Source organism: Xyrauchen texanus, chromosome 32 (assembly GCF_025860055.1).
Source record: "Xyrauchen texanus isolate HMW12.3.18 chromosome 32, RBS_HiC_50CHRs, whole genome shotgun sequence".
Classification (NCBI taxonomy): Eukaryota; Metazoa; Chordata; class Actinopteri; order Cypriniformes; family Catostomidae; genus Xyrauchen; species Xyrauchen texanus.
In genome coordinates this window covers 34192704-34210236 of record NC_068307.1, presented here as the reverse complement: position 1 = coordinate 34210236, position 17533 = coordinate 34192704, and the positions used below count along the sequence as shown (strand labels likewise).

Genomic DNA, 17533 nt, shown 5'->3' with positions numbered 1-17533 from the left:
CAACTTTTGTCTACGGTTTAGATCACATGAAATGTGTCTTTGTTCAAAGGCTGCTTCTAAACATGCACGATCGACTTAGTTTTCGAGTTATCCACATAATGAATGTCCTAGTGTCTTTTAATAGCCAGAATTATCATACAACAAGCACCAAGAAAACATACTGTAGTTTCCCTCAATTAAAAGTGTGTGAAAAGTATTAAATTACAAAATAGAGGTATTATTATACAGGCATGTGTCGCGACTACTCATAGGGGCGGGAAACACAGCAGGACCCAGAAACGCCTCCTTCGTTTTTTAGTTTTATGACACCTTTCACGAAACTCTATTTAAACTCTGATTAAAACTGTTCAAAAATATTTCTTTAGCAAAAATGGATACAACTGTGAGTCTACCACACCAACCCGACAAAACCACCACAAGTAAGACAAATGGTTTCTTTTAAAATACTGTAACTGCCACAGCAAGTACATTTTGTCCCCTTGAAAGTGATCATGTTGCACAATTTTTAGGTAAATGGTTTGTGGAAAATGCAGTGAATTGTTTTTTTATACGCATATGAAACCAACATGGAAACTAAAATTACATTTCTATGAACTTACTTGACGAATGTGTTTTAAGATTTTTAACAGATTTCTCATTTGTAGCACTTCAATTTGGACAACATTATTTGTCAATGACCCACTTGACAATAAAGTGATTTGATTTAAAAACTTACATATTACAGTAACTTTGGTGGAGACCAGCAGTAATCCTAATGGAATGGTGCTGGTTAGCCCCTACCAAACTAATCGGGTTGGGGATCCTATGGATCTGGTTGTTCTGGCACAGCAAGTACAAAAGGTATGTGATGCTTTAAACTTATTTAGGTTATGACAACTCTCTGAACGATTTGGTATGTTAATGTGTATGTGACATTTATAGGATATTAGTCTTTGCGGACTAGATCTGTTATACCGCTGCATACAGAGACAGCTAGAACATACATAGACATAGTGAGTAAAGCACGCGGACAGGTTGCTGCGCAATTAGAAAAACACAAGACAGACTGCATCATGTATGTATGATATGCTGCTGCACAATAAGACATATATACAACCCTTATGTAGCATTTCTAGACAGTTGGAGATGGGTTGGAGGAGGGTTTCAGAGAAAACTCTTGCAACGTGTTGCAGTAAAACCAACTTACTTGCAAACTGAGCTAATTTCAATGTTAGGTAAAGAGAAAGTATGCAAGTTGATTGGTTACCCGATTACAAATTAAAGGCACTATCAACTTACACCATGCGAGACGATCAGCCATCCGCCAAGAAGTTTAAAGAAAACCTATCAGCTAGCGCTTTCAGAGTTTCATGTCTGAACTTAGTCAACTGGACCTTGTGACTCAGATATATTGAGCAAACATATGTAATTATCTTAGTTTTTTATTTTTTATTTAGGGAGATGAGTTTATCAGAGCCAATGCTTGCAACAAACTCACAGTCATTGCTGACCAGATAAGATACCTTCAGGAGCAGGCAAGAAAGGTGAGATTAAAATGTCAATTTAAACCAGATCAAAAACTCTCAAGCAATTAAAAAAAACATCACGGACCATGTTTTAGTAATTATTTATTTGTCATGTATTGTACACTTCAGGTGTTGGAAGATGCCAAGAAAGATGCTGAGCTTCACCATGCAGCCTGCAATGTTGTGAAGAAACCAGGAAACATGTACTACCTGTACATGCGTGAATCTGGACAACAATACTTCTCAATTTTGTCTCCAAGGGTGAGTTGACTGCCACATTTTGACAGTGGTCTTATCAGTGGAAAGTGAAGCCAGTCTGAAGTGGTGTTAACTAGCAGTGATAGTAAAACAAACATTGGTACAAATGACTGTAAACATAAGTCCACTCTGGGAAGCTGAAGTTATTGACTCTGGTGGATACAAAAGAATATGAACGTAGCTACTTTTTACACAATAAATTTGGTTTCTTTTTATAATGTGGGGAACTCTCTGGATATTCATAAAAGAGTCACCAAACACTCAGAAAACCAAAATAGCAAAATTTTTCAAGTTTCTCAATCTTTTACAGGAATGGGGTCCAAACTGCCCTCACAAGTTCCTTGGTGGATACAAACTCCAGCATGACATGTCTTGGACACCACAAGAGGTGGTTGAAAAGAGGGACGCTGAAATTGCCATCATGGACAAACTGTTGAACAGCCAAACAGCTCTGCCAGCTTGCACAGAGCCCAACTTTGAGAGTCTTTCAAAGTGAGAGGGCATTACTCAGTTGAGGACAGTCTTATCTGGCAGTGGAAGCCACCAAGATTTAAAGGCTGGGTTTAATATGCAGGGCAAATCAATGAATAGCTTTAGTTTTAAAGTGCATTTGACTTTTCAGTCTCCTTCCATAGAGAAAGAGTCAGTCATCAGTCAGATGTTTTGCTTTTACTACTGGGCCACACTGTGGACAAAACAGTTTTTTTTTTTTCTTCCTGATATTATCAGTATCTTTACAATCTGTCATTTATTTAAAGGGATAGTTCACCCCAAAATGTGAAACTAACTTCAGATAAACTCTTCTGATAAACTTACCATGTCATTTTAAATCTGTATGACTTTTCTTCTTCTGTGAGACACAAGAGACTACATTTTAAAGAATGTTGATGCTGTTTTGTCTTCCATGCAATGAAAGTGTATGGTGCGGAGCCCTTAGGGACAGAATTTATTAGTAGCAGCGTTGCTTTACCTCGCAATAGCTATATCCATCCCTTATGACAATTAATCATGGTTTCACCACTGTAACCATAGTTTAGCTGTGGATTTGTGGTAAAACCACACTAACCACAACATTTTCCATGGTTTTATTACAGGAACCATTTTGTTACCATTATAGTTATAGTAAAATCTTAATAAAACCAATACCATCATATTAAAAATCAACCTTCTTTCCGTATAACAGTTTTACTATACTAACATGGCTAATTTGTGGTTCATGTTCCTACCAAAAAACATGGTTACTGCAGTTTTACATAAGGGCATTTTTTTTTTTTGGTAGTAACCATGTTTTTTAAAACCATGGAGGTTGATAAACCTTGGTGTTACTGTAGTAAACATAATTTTCTTTCTCTCAGAATGATTCTTATTACTATAGTTTTTGTTTTCCTATTGTTTTACTTCAAGTAGCATGGTTAAAGAATAGTTACAGTTGTAAAACCACTGTGACTTTTGTCATTATGGTTGAACTATGACTACTGTATATGTATATTGCTATGGTTTTACTAATAATACCTTAGTCAATTCCTTATAATCTGCCTTACATCTCCATTTGTGTTCCACAAAATAAATAAAGTCATAAGGTTTTTAAATATCACGAGGGCTTAGTAAATGATGACATAATTTGGGGTAAACTATCCCTCTGTGTTCTGAAACGAATTTAAAAGATTTTAATGGGAAAACTTTTATGTATTTTTGTTCTGAATTTTGCTTTCACAAATGTATCTTTTAAATCAAGAACAACACATTTTGGGTCCATTAAATATTCATTCAATAACTCTCTATGCAGTTTCTATGCATTTTAAGTGCAGAAGAAAAACCCACTACTACATGAAACACAAAACAGCATAAAATATGTTCTTATAAACTTCTTTATTAAACATTTTAATTAAATTCTCAAATCAGCAGCAATGTTGATAGTTATAAAAACAAATTAAATTTATTAAAAAGAAGTAAATGTAAATTAAAGATTGCAAAACATCCATTTATCCATGTGCTATTGTCGAGCTACAATGTTCAGTAATATTTTGAAGGTAAGAGTTGACAAAAGGTAACAGCTCCCAATCATCCGTTCCAATGCTGATTTCAACAGCGTCCTCGGCCTGTTTGATCATCAGCAGAATGTGAAACTTGGGTGGAAGAAAGAACAAGACTTTCCATGATGTTTTGCTTTGCTGTTCTGTGATCAGGTAACCCTCAAAATTAATCTTGATCAAATCAGCCAGACTCTCATCTCCAGTCTTGAAACAAAACAGACTAATAGCAGACTTGTCTGGATTTCCAGAGGCTAAAGCCTTCCAAATGCTGTCAAACACTTCCTCTTTGCGTTCACGTGGTGTGTTTATTGGTAAAGGAAGAGGAAGAAATATCTCTGGGAATGAAACGCTTGCATCAGGTAATTGGGTTTGCCAGGAATGTCCATCTTGGGTGGTAAATACAGCACTAACGTGAAGAGTTGTTGGGTAAGGCTTAAAGGGTTTCAGTTGAACACTGACCTCGGGAGGGTTCCGGTCTCTGAACATGCATGGCACATGTATGTCACTTACCTTTGCGTAGTTGGAGTCTTTCATCTCAAAGTGGAGACAGATTGTAAAAATTCTATCAAACAAAGGATCAGTTTCTTGCACATGAGTAAGATTGTATCTCAAGGTGAACTCCGATCCAAAGCCGGGCATCTGGAACTGTCCTTGATAAACCTCCAACCAATTCATGGACTCTCCTGATGTCTCCAATGAGTCGGTACTTGCCAAAGTGCTTTTCAAGTCTTTCCCTTGCACTTTTATAAATTGCAAAACATGTCGTTCAGTTTTGTGTACAGTCAGGTTATTGGCAATCCCTTCGCCATCAGCAATAATGGCAGAATGCGACCGCTCCTTGGCTCGTCCTCCATCAGGTCCTTTAGCAAGAACCCCTGTCAACTTTTCCCATGAAAGGTTAGTGAGCAATGTGTAGTAGAAGCGAGCATGATCCTTAATGTCAGTGTCGTCATACTGCACCGATATGTATTGCAACAGGTCAGCCAACTCGATAAAGACTTGATCAATGGAAGGGTGCTCCAACAAGTTGCGACAAACTGCAAGAATTGCATTTCCAACTTGCCAATTTCCTCTTTCACACAAATTGGAATTGATGAGGACATCGAGAAGAAGATAGATTGTGTTTCTTTGTGTAATTTGTCCTTCTTTCGCCACTCTTTTCAACACCTTCAAGTGCCAGCTAAAATTATGAATTGTGAGCCGCAACTGAGGCATTTCCATAATGCATTTTTGAAGCCCTCTCAACAACTTCACGGACCAGATGGGGTCATCCAGACATTCTTGGATTCGATCAGCGAGGCCAATCAAGTTTGGCGCGAGGCAGCAATGCCTGGAATACAGATCACATAATTTGTTTACCAACTTCTCCGAGAGGTCTTTCATGCCATTGAAGTGCATGAGGAAAATAAACAACGCCCTGAACGAAGTCACAACCACTTCTCTGCTTCCATCATTGTCTACGATTTTGAGAAGTGCCATTATGTGATCGAACAGGTAGCCAATCCCTTTGTCTGCTTCACCCTCATCAGCTTCAAGGTGGACCAGACAAAGAAGGTTTAGTCGGCAAAGCATGGTTGCACTATCATTGAAGACTGTTGGAAGAAGAGATGCTGCCAAACGTTGCGTAACCAGCACAGGTAAACTCTCTTCTATGGAGCTCGATATGGGCCTGTTTTCAGGGAAGTGCAGGATACAATCCATGTAGAATAGCTTCTCTGGAATTCTTAGGAGTGGATGTTGAGCCATGCCCACAAGACGTTTGAGCAGGAAGTTCTCGTCCTCACCTGTAAAAAGACTATCGGTGAAGGTGTCCTTCATGAACAGCATAGCGTGCATGAGCTCAATTTCTGCAGTACCGAAAAGTCGAAGAAGCTGGGATTTGAATAGCGCAGGAGAGAGTCCTGGCACCATAGCGACGATTTCCACAAGCTCTCTGAGCAGGGCAGACTGGGAAATGGGCGTCAGTAAGTAAGACTCTTCCAAAAGTGAGGACATTATGGACTTCAGTTCCTTGCAATCCAGTCCTTGTGGTAAGTGTGGGACCTGCACCATCATATTTATAGGCAACAAGTTCAAGGGTAATGGGCTACTTTTCCAAGCAAACCCTTCATTTCCTCCTAAAACACTCTTGAACTCTAGATCAGTAACATCTTTTTGGTTTGTCAAGATCCGTATGGCATTCTTCAGTCCTAATGTATACAGCATGCAGTAAGACTGATGCAATATTGTAGTTTCTTGCTGTTTTAGAGTATATAGGGCCTCTAGCTTTTGAGAAAGCAGACCAGGGTTACAGGTCTCCATTTCTAATAGGCACTCACAGGCCATAGCCCTTATAGGCTGCTGGGTTAAGCCACATCTGTAGTCATTTGTGTCCTGAATGTTTTGAAATAATAGGTCAAGCCAGTCTTCAGCCATCTTTGAGTGGACGGCCAAGCAGGATGTGCATATTATGATGTTGGTGATGGCCAGCATTACATTGCATTTGAGATTGATGGATTTCTGTGGTGTGTGGGTAAAGACTGATAGAAGTTCAAGGGCTGTCTCTTCTCCCACTGTGGCAGAAAGGCATAGAATGGTTGGATGCTCCAATAACATAGACAGAAGGAGTATCTTGGAAAAACAAAAAACAATATTAAACAGGAAAATTACCAATTCTAACAAAGCTATAAACATACTAAGTCTAACAACTTCAAAAACTGAAAACCTTACATTTAAGGTACTGGTAGTACCATGATACATTGTTAGAAATATTATGGGTCATTGATATGATATACATCATGGTACTCAATCATATTATGATTCAGTACTTTTATGATTTTTGCATTGGCACAATTAAACATCCCCAAAATAATAAATGAGAAAATAAATATTAAATTAAATATTAAATGATTAAAAAAAAAAATTGATTTATATTTTTAAGTATTTATACATCATGACGGTGCTTGTTGTACAGCCGTTAATTTAAATGAAAATGGACAAATATTTTACAATAATTTTTACTACTGTTCTTCATTGTCATGAAAATTATGTCAAAGTGTAATGCAAAAAGTCCTAATGGTAATACAAATAGATCAGACTAGAATATACTTTTTTTTATACATGTTTAAACTACATTGTGGGGACCAAATGTCCCCACAAGGATAGTAAAACCTTAGATCACCTAACTTGTGGGGTCCCAGCCAGGGAAATGGTTTATTAAACATACTAAACGAAGTTTTTTTGAAAATGTCAAAATGCAAAAAGGTTTCTGTGAGGGTTATGTTCAGGGGATATAAATTATCGTTAGCTCTATATAAATTCCATAAAATATATGGAAGTCTATGGAGAGTCCCCACAATGACGTAAAAACAAGTTTGTGTGTTTTATGCGAAATATAATTTTGACATTTATATGCAATGTAATACATTAAAATACCGTGTTACACTACTGTGTTACGGTACTACTTCTAACGGATCATTTAGATAATGTATGGTTAGTGTGTGTGTGTGTGTGTGTGTGTGTGTGTGTGTGTGTGTGTGTGTGTGTGTGTGTGTTTTCATTACCTTGAGTTGATCATTTGCTTTATCATTCCTCAGTTCGCGTAGAAGTTCTTCCAAGAAACTTTCCGGAGTGGTTGTGGCTAAAAACTGAGACGGGCTCAGCAGAAAGGCAGATATTCTCTGATCCCAGACGTCCCCAATAGTCATGATGAAGATAAACTGTCAAAACAGAATATGTTTAAGCACAGATCGAGGGCGCTGTGTATGGGTTTGATAGTGTCATTAAACGCGATAAATAAAATATTGCTAAGGACTGTATTTTTAATTGTTTATTTTTAATGTAGCAACTCACCCGTCAGATCAACACATAAAAATCTTCCGACGACTCCAAAAATCACGTGTTCTCAAGCTGTCATGTGATAAACCAGGCAGAGACTGAAATGTATCCACTTCAAAATAAAAGACTTTTATCCCGCGAAAAAGTTTCAGAATAAATATTTATATGCTATGTTAGCTTTATTTTAGATTTTACATTTATTATCTCTATTATTTTATTTTTAAAATTATTTGAATATTTTACGACTATCACATAAAACATACCTTTTTACGGACTTTTACTATATCACGGTGATGTGACCCTAGTTTCTGTAAACGTATCTTGGTTTTAATATTTAGAGAAGTAGATCAAAAAGAAACCTGAATTAGAATATGGAATAATAATAATAATAATAATAATAAAATCAGAGCATCTACCATGAATTATGTTGTAATAATACAATTATTATTATTTATATTTTTATTGTGAAAGTATACAGTTGCAAGTTCCATAAAGTAGCTCCATACAATAATATATATATATATATATATATATATATATATATATATATATATATATATATTCAAAGATGTATATTTTCAACGACATTAATGTCTTTCAAAGTTGAGATCACATTCTCGTCATATTAAAAGGCGAATAATAAAACATTTGATCCAGCCACGATTGCCCCCATATTTATGATGTAAAATCAACCAATGAATTTATGGATTGCAAAGTAGATTACAAGATCTAATGTTTGGACGAAAAAAGCCCATTAATTTTTCTTTTACACTCAAATTAACTTCCAGAATATTATAAACATAATTCAAAATTCAAAAGTAATTATACTCAAAAATATAAATACAGATGTATATTTACAGCAACACTAAGTACTTTAAATATAGTATTCCAAGTCTCATGTAAAAGATGACATTAATAGTAATAATACAAACAAACAAAAATGTTTAATATGTATACAATGTTGATTGTGTAAAATATATAAATGAACTCGTGATTGGCAAAGGAATGCCATAAAATGTGTTTATTTCCAGACAAAATTAATTTAATTTAATTTGTCTACCCAAATATGAATGTAAAATATACTATTCATAGCCTATAAATACAAAAAAGGCCATATGTTGGCTATAAATAAGGGGCATGCACATCAAAAGGAAATGATTTAATATATTAAGAGTCATCTTATTGTTGTAATTCTTTCCATTTTGCAGTGTTTATAAAATCATCAAACGTCTATAGTTAAAGTCTTTAAATAGAGTGACGCAGCGCACTGCTCGCCCCTGCTCTATACTGCAGGAAACCCCGAGCGCGCGGACCTGCCAACGCCCGGCGCAAAGAAACAAACAGAAAGGATTCGGTGAGTGCCAATGACGCTCAAAATATAAACAATATCTGTCTTCTATGTCTAATACCATCGCTCAAACGTATGGGATATCAAGTTATGAATGTGCACGTAAATAACCGAGACATTTTGGATGGATATTTTATTAATTTAACGTGTTCAATGGCACCATACGGCAGTTAGCACAGGCGGCTAGCTGAGGCTGAGGAGAACCGGTCAGATTTTACCTCAGACACTTTTACAGCGATAATCATATTATTTTTAATCTATTTACTATCTATATAAATGTATCAGTTGATCTAAATGATATAAGTTTTAAATACAATGCATTTCTGGCTTTAAATCTCTCATCCGTAGAGGGCAATCGCCAGGAAACGACGGATAACTGTCATAATTTGTTTATTATTTCATATGGTCATTATATGAGTATTTATAGTGTAATTTGCTGTGGTTGTTGTGAAATGAATGTGCAGACGTCAGTTGAATTTTTGTGGTTTGATGGCCTGCAGTCACAGTATCACTGCGAGTAGAAATATGTTGAATTGATTTATTACACTGTAAAATGTTAGAAGTTGACTTAAAACAAATGTGAGGAAACCAATTGCCTTAAAAATCAAGTAAATGTACTTATTTGGCTAAAGTTTCCTAGTTCACTTTATTTGAGCCAAATAGTTACATTTACTGCTAATTTACTTAGATTTGTTTTAAGGCAATCGGTTTACATGCTTTTTTAATTAAGTTTGACTAATAGATTTTTACACCATATTAATTATTTGGCATTGAATCTGTGGTGTTGCTATATATATGCTGTAATCTGTTAGTTAGCTTTCTGAAGGTAATGTCTTTTTGATTAAATGCATTCTATTTTCTCACTGGAAAAATAGCCGTCCAAGTGGGGGTATTCTTCCCCATTTCACGGTAGCCTCTTCGCAAGAGTCTTTAACTATAGAAACCGCAATCTCCTACTACATTTTGAATAGTACGTCCTCTCCAATGTGGAAACTCCGGTAAAGAGGTACGCGCCTTGAGTTTGTGAAATGAATCCGTTTTGTCTCTCAGCTGTGATGAGCTGTAATGCTGAAGTTGTTAGTTTAAACTGTTTAAAGCTATTTTCTAGCTTTAGTAGTGTAGTAGTAATACGAGCGATCACAGAGTGCTGTTGAATATAAACGCAGAGTTATGCTGACTCACTTTACGACACCAACTGGTTCATATTTCACACAAAAATGGTCTTTTGCCTCCACCTGCTGGCTAAGATATGTAATGTCACAAAACTAAATGTAAAGAGACTAATGGCTCTTAACACATCTGCACTGCTCATACACTTTAGTTTAGAATGGCATGAACACAAGCAGAGTAATACACACAGCGTTTGAGTGCTGATGGTGTGAAACCATCTGTACTCATGGAATCGCTCTCGTCCAATCAGATTTGAGGACCGGAACTAACTGTTGTATGTATATATGTAATTTATGGGCATATGTTTCTGTGCATATTCCTATAGTCATTTATGTCATGTATTTTTTGTTTGTTTTATGTTTCAATTGTTAATCAGATTTGTGGTTCCGAAGGGACTAGCTGACAATCTCACAAACCTCATTGTGTTGGGGATATCTCTGACTCTCTCTTACACACATGCTCATTCTATAGCCCATGCCTTTTTGTTCTTATCTTTTTTAGCATAGTTTTTTACATTTCTGCAGGTTTTTGGTTGTGTAAATTTCTAAGAATAGCAGTAGTCAGCAGTAATTATGGATATTTGCATCAATGCAGCTGTTTTTGTATTGATTTCTCCCCCTTGGCCTATAAGGATGTGAGGTTATCAAAACATTGATCTGTGCCACTCAAATGAACTAAGTAAAACTGGTAAAGGTGGAAGCAGAGCTTAAGAATGGTAAGTTTTAATTGCATCACTGTGTGTTTTGCAACACTTTGACTTTCTTGGTTCTGCTCATTGAGGAAATGCTTTTTCCTGCCACAAATGAATTGTTTAACCATCACAGGAAGAAGGCAGGACTTGAACGAGAATCACATAGAATTAACTAATAAAACCAATTTTTCCTTGAGCTGTAAAACATAAGCAATATTAATAGGTGTATTTGGATGCAGGCACCCTTAAAATCAGAGTGTATTTGTGAGATATAGGGTGAGATTGACTCATAAATCATAGGCTAGTCCCAAATCCAAGATGATTTGAAAGAACTGGGATTTACTGTCTGGGTATGCCTGTGGGCTTCGGTTGCATTGCTAGACTTTTGAAATTTGTCCTTAATCCATTTATTTTCGGCACAGGACTTGCCACTCGCATTTGACCACATGGAAAAGTGCTTAGAATGCATTAACGCAGTATACAGGGAGTTCATTTACATGGACACCAGAAAGTGGTTCATTGCAAGAAAGCTGCTTTAGGCTGAAAAGTGGCATTCCTGTTTACATGCCTTGTGTTCGTGCTAGGGCTGGGATAAACGATTATTTTTTAAACGATTAATCTAGCGATTATTTTTTCGATGCATCGATTAATCTAACGATTCTATTTTTTTTTTCAGTCCGATTCGATTTTGATTAATCGACTTGTGACAACACCGGTAATACCGGTTTCATCGGGGGTGGGGGTGTAAAAAAAAAACATTTGCTGGGAGTTTGATTGACTGGCGATCTGATCAATCAATCATAATACGCCATTTTTGTCCGACAAAGTAGTCAGGAGAGAGAAGATTAACGTCAGTGGATTTGAATAATGGATTGTAGGCTACTGTACTGACGTCTTTCCGCGGTTAAAACAACAGTCCTTCTGATGTAGGCTACATTCATGTTTAGCCTATTTGATGCTATAAATTAACCAAGGAAAAGATGATCGGTTCACGAGCAGCTTTAACTGAGGCAATCTGTCACGACACATTAAAGAGCCACAAAATAGTACACCTATTTATGGTTTAATTTTCTTTGAATGTCCAAATTTGAAAGTTGAGGCTTTATTAAATGTTACCTGCTTGGTCCTGTCTGTCAGCGCGTTGTCAGTGTCCTCTATGTATTTTTCACGACATTCATAGCTATAAGCGCATTATTAATAGCTATAAGCGAAAACTTTAGGTGTCGACAACGTATTATAGCCTACTCCAACATCGAGTGCAAAGTGGGGAGTTGAAAAATAACTTACGGTGCTCTGTCATCTGAGGCTGCTCCCGGGTGGCGCTAGAATGGAAGGCCATCTCCATTTTGCAAAGACGACATATCACGGAATTGTTTCCTTTTAAATTAAATAATTCCCATACTTTAGAGGAACGAGTGCATGCCGCCTTGCACTTCTGATAGTCTGAGGAGCCACTCGTGTTGGCGCTGGCGCCGCCATCTTTGTTTTGGGTCTGACAATTCGACGCGCATATTTTGCGTCGACTTATTTTTTGTGTCGACGTCATCCCAGCCCTAGTGCTGGTGCATTGCCGTGGTGCTGGAATGGAAAGCCATCTCCATTTTGCAAAGACGACATATCACATAATTTTTTCCTTTTAAATTAAAGAATTCCCACACTTTAGATGAACGAGTGCGTGCCGCCTTGCACTTCTGGTAGTCTGAGGAGCCACTCGTTTTGCTTCTACTCTCCGGCGCCGCCATCTTTGTTTTGGTCTGACGAATCGATGCACATATTTTGCGTCGACGTATTTTGTGCGTCGACATCATCGATTACGTCGACGTGTCGTCCCAGCCCTAGTTCGTGCCTTTCTCTTTACTCCCTTATACATGCGGCTTGGTCAATTTGCAGCTTTCTCCACAGTTCACACCAACATAATTTTCCCTCTTCGCTTCTGTAAATAACATGCATGCATAGTATCCAACACTGAAAAAAGTAATGTGCTGGATTTGCTTAAAAAGTGGGACGCAAAAATTATGCACTATATTTTTAAGCAAATTCCACTAGGAATTTTAAGCAACGTTACCTAAAAACATTTTTGCCAAATTAATGAGCTTCCATTCAAATATGTTTACTAAAATACTGTGCCACGCCAGCTACTACATTTAAGGTTTTTTAACCCGACGAGTCCCTATTTACCCAACTATGAATTTTATGCTCATTTAGCTCAAATGCAAGTAGGGCTGGGCGATATGGCCGAAATTATCACGATAATCTTTTTCATATTGTTCGATATCGATATGTATCACAATATACATTTACACATTGCACTCTCTTTTTTTTATTTGAAAGTTGACGGAAGAAAAGAAGAAAAAATTAATTCTAAACAGTCAAAATAGTCTCTACAAAACTGCACAGGGGTCCAGAGACAGCAAAAGCAATGGGCTCTGCGGGATCTTTTACCAATTTTACCGTCTTTTACCGTTTATCAATTGAAAATGAATGTTAATAGATCACCTGTTTGTTCTGAAGATAGTGACAGCAGTCCAGTATTTGTTGGAATATTTTTACATTAATATTCTTTAGATTCAGATACCCAAGTATGGGGCATAGAAGTTCTTGTGACTGTGGAATGATGCTGAATGTGGGTTCAGGGGTTTCCTGAGAGAACATTTAGAAAACGTTTTTTTTAAAATGTAAAAAATATTTGTATGTTTTCATTAAAGTGAGAGACTAGTCTACCAACTCGTAATTTTAGTCTTTCCTTATCCATTCAAGACATCTAATTAATTTTCACAAAATTAGAACAGAAATCTATTTGTTTATTCGATTTGTTTATCACTAAAGGCTTGTAACATGCTGATTAATAAAGATACATTTAGAAGGGAAAAACTTTATGGTCTAAAAGGTGCTTTGAAACCACGTTAACTCATGCAGCGCTTCATGTCTGCACACTTGCAGGAAAGCGTCAACGTGTGCAGAGTGGGACAGGGCAGAACAGATCAGAGCTGTTGTCCACATCAGTGTTTTTCAGTCGCGCTCTTCACTAGAGAGAATGAGAGAGCACAATCATTGTCATGAAGTCTTGCGGTGCGGATGGAATCAATCTGGCGTCCGACGTAACCTAATTGTTAGCAGGGTAGCTAGCATTCGCAAGTTCATCCAGTCTGACCCTACGTTACCACTGGCTCATTGTGAGTGAAGCTGAGAGCGTTTTCAATTAATTCCTATGAAAGCAGAGCGTCATGCTCGAAAGGATTGGCCGTGGTGCGGAGCAAGCTCTCTCCTAGCGCTGAGAGCGCCTTAGAGCGGATTTAGTCCGCCCCAGTATAATGAGCCTGAGAAAGCCGAACCACTTGTGTTTTAGCGACACGCAGTAAATATTGAAAATTACTCAAAAGCTTATTGTGGATTTTCTTTATCGTGATTGTATATCAATATAGTTTTATTGCCCAGCCCTAATTGCAAGTACTATTAGCAGCTTCTATTAGATTCTAGGTTCTGTTCATTTAATTTCAATTAACTTTAATATAAAATTACCTGAAGAATTAAAAGACAACTGGTGAATGTCAAAGGTTTTTAACTGTTGTTTACAGATTTACAATTTAACATGGATATTCATGCTCTCCTAGAACCAAGATACATTCTCAAATACAAAAATAGTAACACAATCATGATGATAAAACAATTAAAACAAGTGGGCTATGCAATGATTTATAGAATTAAAGTAAATCTAAATAAATGCAATTCAAAATGCGTTTTAACAGAGTGCACACTGCAGAAATATATGCAGGTAGGACAAAACTGTCTGAACTAATACTGTAACAAAAACACCAGAAACCGTTTGTGTTTATTAATGAAACTATTCTTTCAAACGTTCTTTTCAACTTGACCAGACATTGCCATCATCAAGATGCAACACCATTTACTGTATGACATAAAAAAAAGAAAGAAAGTGTCAGCTTCTTTGGGTAGCTGATGTTAAGGGCATAATGTAGCCCAAAAAAATCTGTGCACTAGGGCTGCACAATTTGGGGAAAATGTCATATTGCGATTATTGATGTTAATGTTGCGATATGCGATATAATAAACAAATAGTATTATCTAGAGTCAACTTGCTTGGTTATAAAGGAAAATGCACAAATAGATTACTCATAATGCTGAAATGTGTATTTTTCAACTCAAATATACAAACTAGCAACAACTATAAATGCACAGTGTTTTCAAATTAAAATATTTTTACAAAATTAAATAATATCTTTGCATTACTGCAAACTTGTTATTTTCTCAATATTACACCTAAATAAAATAGAATAATAAATAAGAACATACAAATTTTCATGAAAATAAGATTGTCCAAACAAACAGGGACATTTAAGCAGGATGTAACATGTACTTTGTATAGCCTCTTTTGAAAAGGAAACTGGATATAAAAGTGTGGTTCTCTCAATCAAACCACTAAAACTGACACATTTTATTGTTGTAATTTTAATGTTATTTTTCACATAAGATTGATCTTATGATTATCTCATCAATGATGCAACACGTTGCAAGTTGCAGACAGCGGGGTGAGAGACGAGCGTCTCCGTGTTAAGATTGCGCACCAGTCGGCGGAACTTTAAAACTCCCGGTCTTGACTCCCGCTCAGATTGGGTCTCTACCGCGACTGGTTGAAGTGGCTCTGACCGCACAGAAAATGACAGTTTTGTAGTTTATTTACAAGTCACGCTCCCGTATCATATGAACTTTAATTAAGGATAAAATAAATATATCGCCAAGCTGTGATCTGTGCTTCTGTGTTATTTTTTCTGGCCAAACATTTTTATAATTGTAACTGACAAGAGAAGCAACATGTATGCTAGTTTACATTTAAGATTCATGACGAGACAAATTTCAACCGCAGCAAACCCTGCTACATACTGCAAAAGTATTATTATACTTATAATGTGACTTTATTTACAAACCAACTTACACATGTTGATATCAGGATGTCTTCTTTAGGCAAACCAAAAATTATAATTCTCTCATCAGTTATGCAGTCTTGGAACACAAACAAAGATTTTTGATGGATATATGATGCGTGTTTGTCCACATAATGGAAGTCATTGAGGTTAAAAACTTTCAAGATCCATAAAGGCAGCATCAATGTAATCCATATGACTTGAGTGGAAATTTTGGATTGTGTTCTACAGAAGAGATAATTTCATATGAATTTGAGAAGGCATAAGGGGTGAGAAGGCCAAACGACAAGAGAAATCGCATTTTTGGGTGAACTAATAAAAACATTTAGGATTAAAAGTGAACATAAACCAACACTCAGCTATTGTAAGCTGGTTTCACTTTAAGACGAAGGAGTTCAATGAGACATTTGCATTGAAACATGTTGAAAAGTGAATTACTTGGAGTTTCTGCCGCATGATTGACACCTGAGCAGCAGTTGAAGATGAACTATCTCTGGTGGAACAGTATTTTCCCATAAGAAAAGTATGGTTTAAGCGCCACATACAGAATATTAATTATTGTCATTGACAACCTCAATGTCGTTTAAGGCAAGTGGCAACCACAACAGTGAAACTCATTACAGATTCCGAAATGTATGCTTCCCATGATATTGATTAGGGAAGGGCATTTTTGTCAATTTCTTATTTTGATCATTCATTGGTCTCAAAAAACGAGTACTCGAGTTCTCGGGGGGCAGGGTGTGTGTGGGGTGGGGGGCATGTCCGTCATGGAGATAATTAAGATATTTTAAGATTGTTACGAAAATTAATGTTGACAAATAATGACATGAAAACATGTCTATGAAAACATGAACATATGACTATAAAAAATAACTGTTATGCTGCATCAATGTTATCGAAAAAGAAACATCTGAAATAGAATAGCTGCATGAGGTGATGCTGAAGAGTAAATGAACACCAGTAAACTGAAGCCCCTTCTATGGGATTAATCAGACATACTAGATACACAATATAAACATATATTTTCACATATCACATTTTTCCTACATATAGTACAGCCCTCAAATTAGTTTTCCAGTCTCTTCCACACACATGCAAACTTTTCAAAAACCTGTAAGAATGGCGCTAATATGTTTACATGGCCTCATCAACTGCAATCTCCAGGAGAAACCTGGGTGCGTTAAACCGCTTTCCTTTAAATGGTGTAAGGAAGCTGCATTCTTGTTTACAGGATGTTTCAGAACTCTGCTTGCTGCATAAACCCTGGAATAAGCCCTGCATAAAAGTGCATGTAAATGTGGTCGGGGATATTTGTGAAATTGTCCGAAATGGTGTAGGCCTTAATGACACAACTTTGAACAAGAGTTGCATCGTTTAATATTCATCCAAGCAGAGGCTTTCTGAGGATGTGCAATGTTTGTTTACACTGTCTTATCTAGGAGGTTTCTTATCACAACTCTGATTGGAATTTGTTGTGTTTGACAGGCTGCACCAGTTAATAGAACTGCCACTTGCCTTATCGGGCCAGTGTTGTCACCTACTTGTGTTCATCTGGCCTTATTAAAAAGTAAAAGCTATCTAATATGGGAAATAGCACATCATTACTTAGAGCACAGCTTTGAGATTAAAACAAGTTCAAACAAACCTTTATCTTGAAATAATTCTCACAGTCACGTGAGATGGCTAAAAACACTAGTTTTTGAGTGAAACTAATGTGCTTGTAATTTATGAGTTGAGACTTTTGTAATGTTAGGACTCATGACTATTCGAGC

General features: G+C 36.6%; 3 protein-coding genes across 4 annotated transcripts in view; 2 read left to right on the top strand and 1 right to left on the bottom strand.

Moving 5' to 3' along the window:
* Positions 1–264: 264 nt before the first annotated feature.
* Positions 265–3511, top strand: LOC127626366 (uncharacterized protein C1orf50 homolog). The gene is made up of 5 exons (XM_052102105.1): positions 265–419; positions 725–840; positions 1437–1523; positions 1635–1766; positions 2074–3511. Exons 1-5 carry the CDS (start codon positions 371–373, stop codon positions 2257–2259), a joined length of 570 nt encoding a protein of 189 aa, XP_051958065.1. The 5' UTR covers positions 265–370; the 3' UTR covers positions 2260–3511.
* A 104-nt stretch (positions 3512–3615) lies between these two features.
* Positions 3616–7684, bottom strand: LOC127626365 (AP-5 complex subunit beta-1-like). Its single transcript, XM_052102104.1, has 3 exons — positions 7628–7684; positions 7339–7494; positions 3616–6406 (listed from the first exon to the last, which is right to left on the bottom strand). The coding sequence occupies exons 2-3, from the start codon at positions 7480–7482 to the stop codon at positions 3746–3748; spliced, it is 2805 nt and encodes a 934-aa protein (XP_051958064.1). The 5' UTR covers positions 7483–7494; positions 7628–7684; the 3' UTR covers positions 3616–3745.
* A 1212-nt stretch (positions 7685–8896) lies between these two features.
* Positions 8897–17533, top strand: part of cdc42 (cell division cycle 42) — a 37787-nt gene continuing 29150 nt past the window's right edge. For both annotated transcript variants that reach the window (XM_052101391.1, XM_052101392.1), the window contains exon 1: positions 8897–8966. The gene's annotated coding sequence lies outside the window, so the exon portion shown is untranslated. The remainder of the gene's footprint in view (positions 8967–17533) is intronic.

What these genes read in the sequence shown, in the direction of transcription:
- LOC127626366 (XM_052102105.1), top strand. Translation starts at nt 371, where the DNA reads ATGGATACAACTGTGAGTCTACCACACCAACCCGACAAAACCACCACA. An exon ending in TGGCACAGCAAGTACAAAAG is followed by an intron (nt 841 to 1,436) that starts GTATGTGATGCT and finishes TTTTTTATTTAG; the next exon opens with GGAGATGAGTTTATCAGAGC. An exon ending in TCTCAATTTTGTCTCCAAGG is followed by an intron (nt 1,767 to 2,073) that starts GTGAGTTGACTG and finishes AATCTTTTACAG; the next exon opens with GAATGGGGTCCAAACTGCCC.
- LOC127626365 (XM_052102104.1), bottom strand. Translation starts at nt 7,482, where the DNA reads ATGACTATTGGGGACGTCTGGGATCAGAGAATATCTGCCTTTCTGCTG. An exon ending in AAGCAAATGATCAACTCAAG is followed by an intron (nt 6,407 to 7,338) that starts GTAATGAAAACA and finishes TGTTTTTCCAAG; the next exon opens with ATACTCCTTCTGTCTATGTT.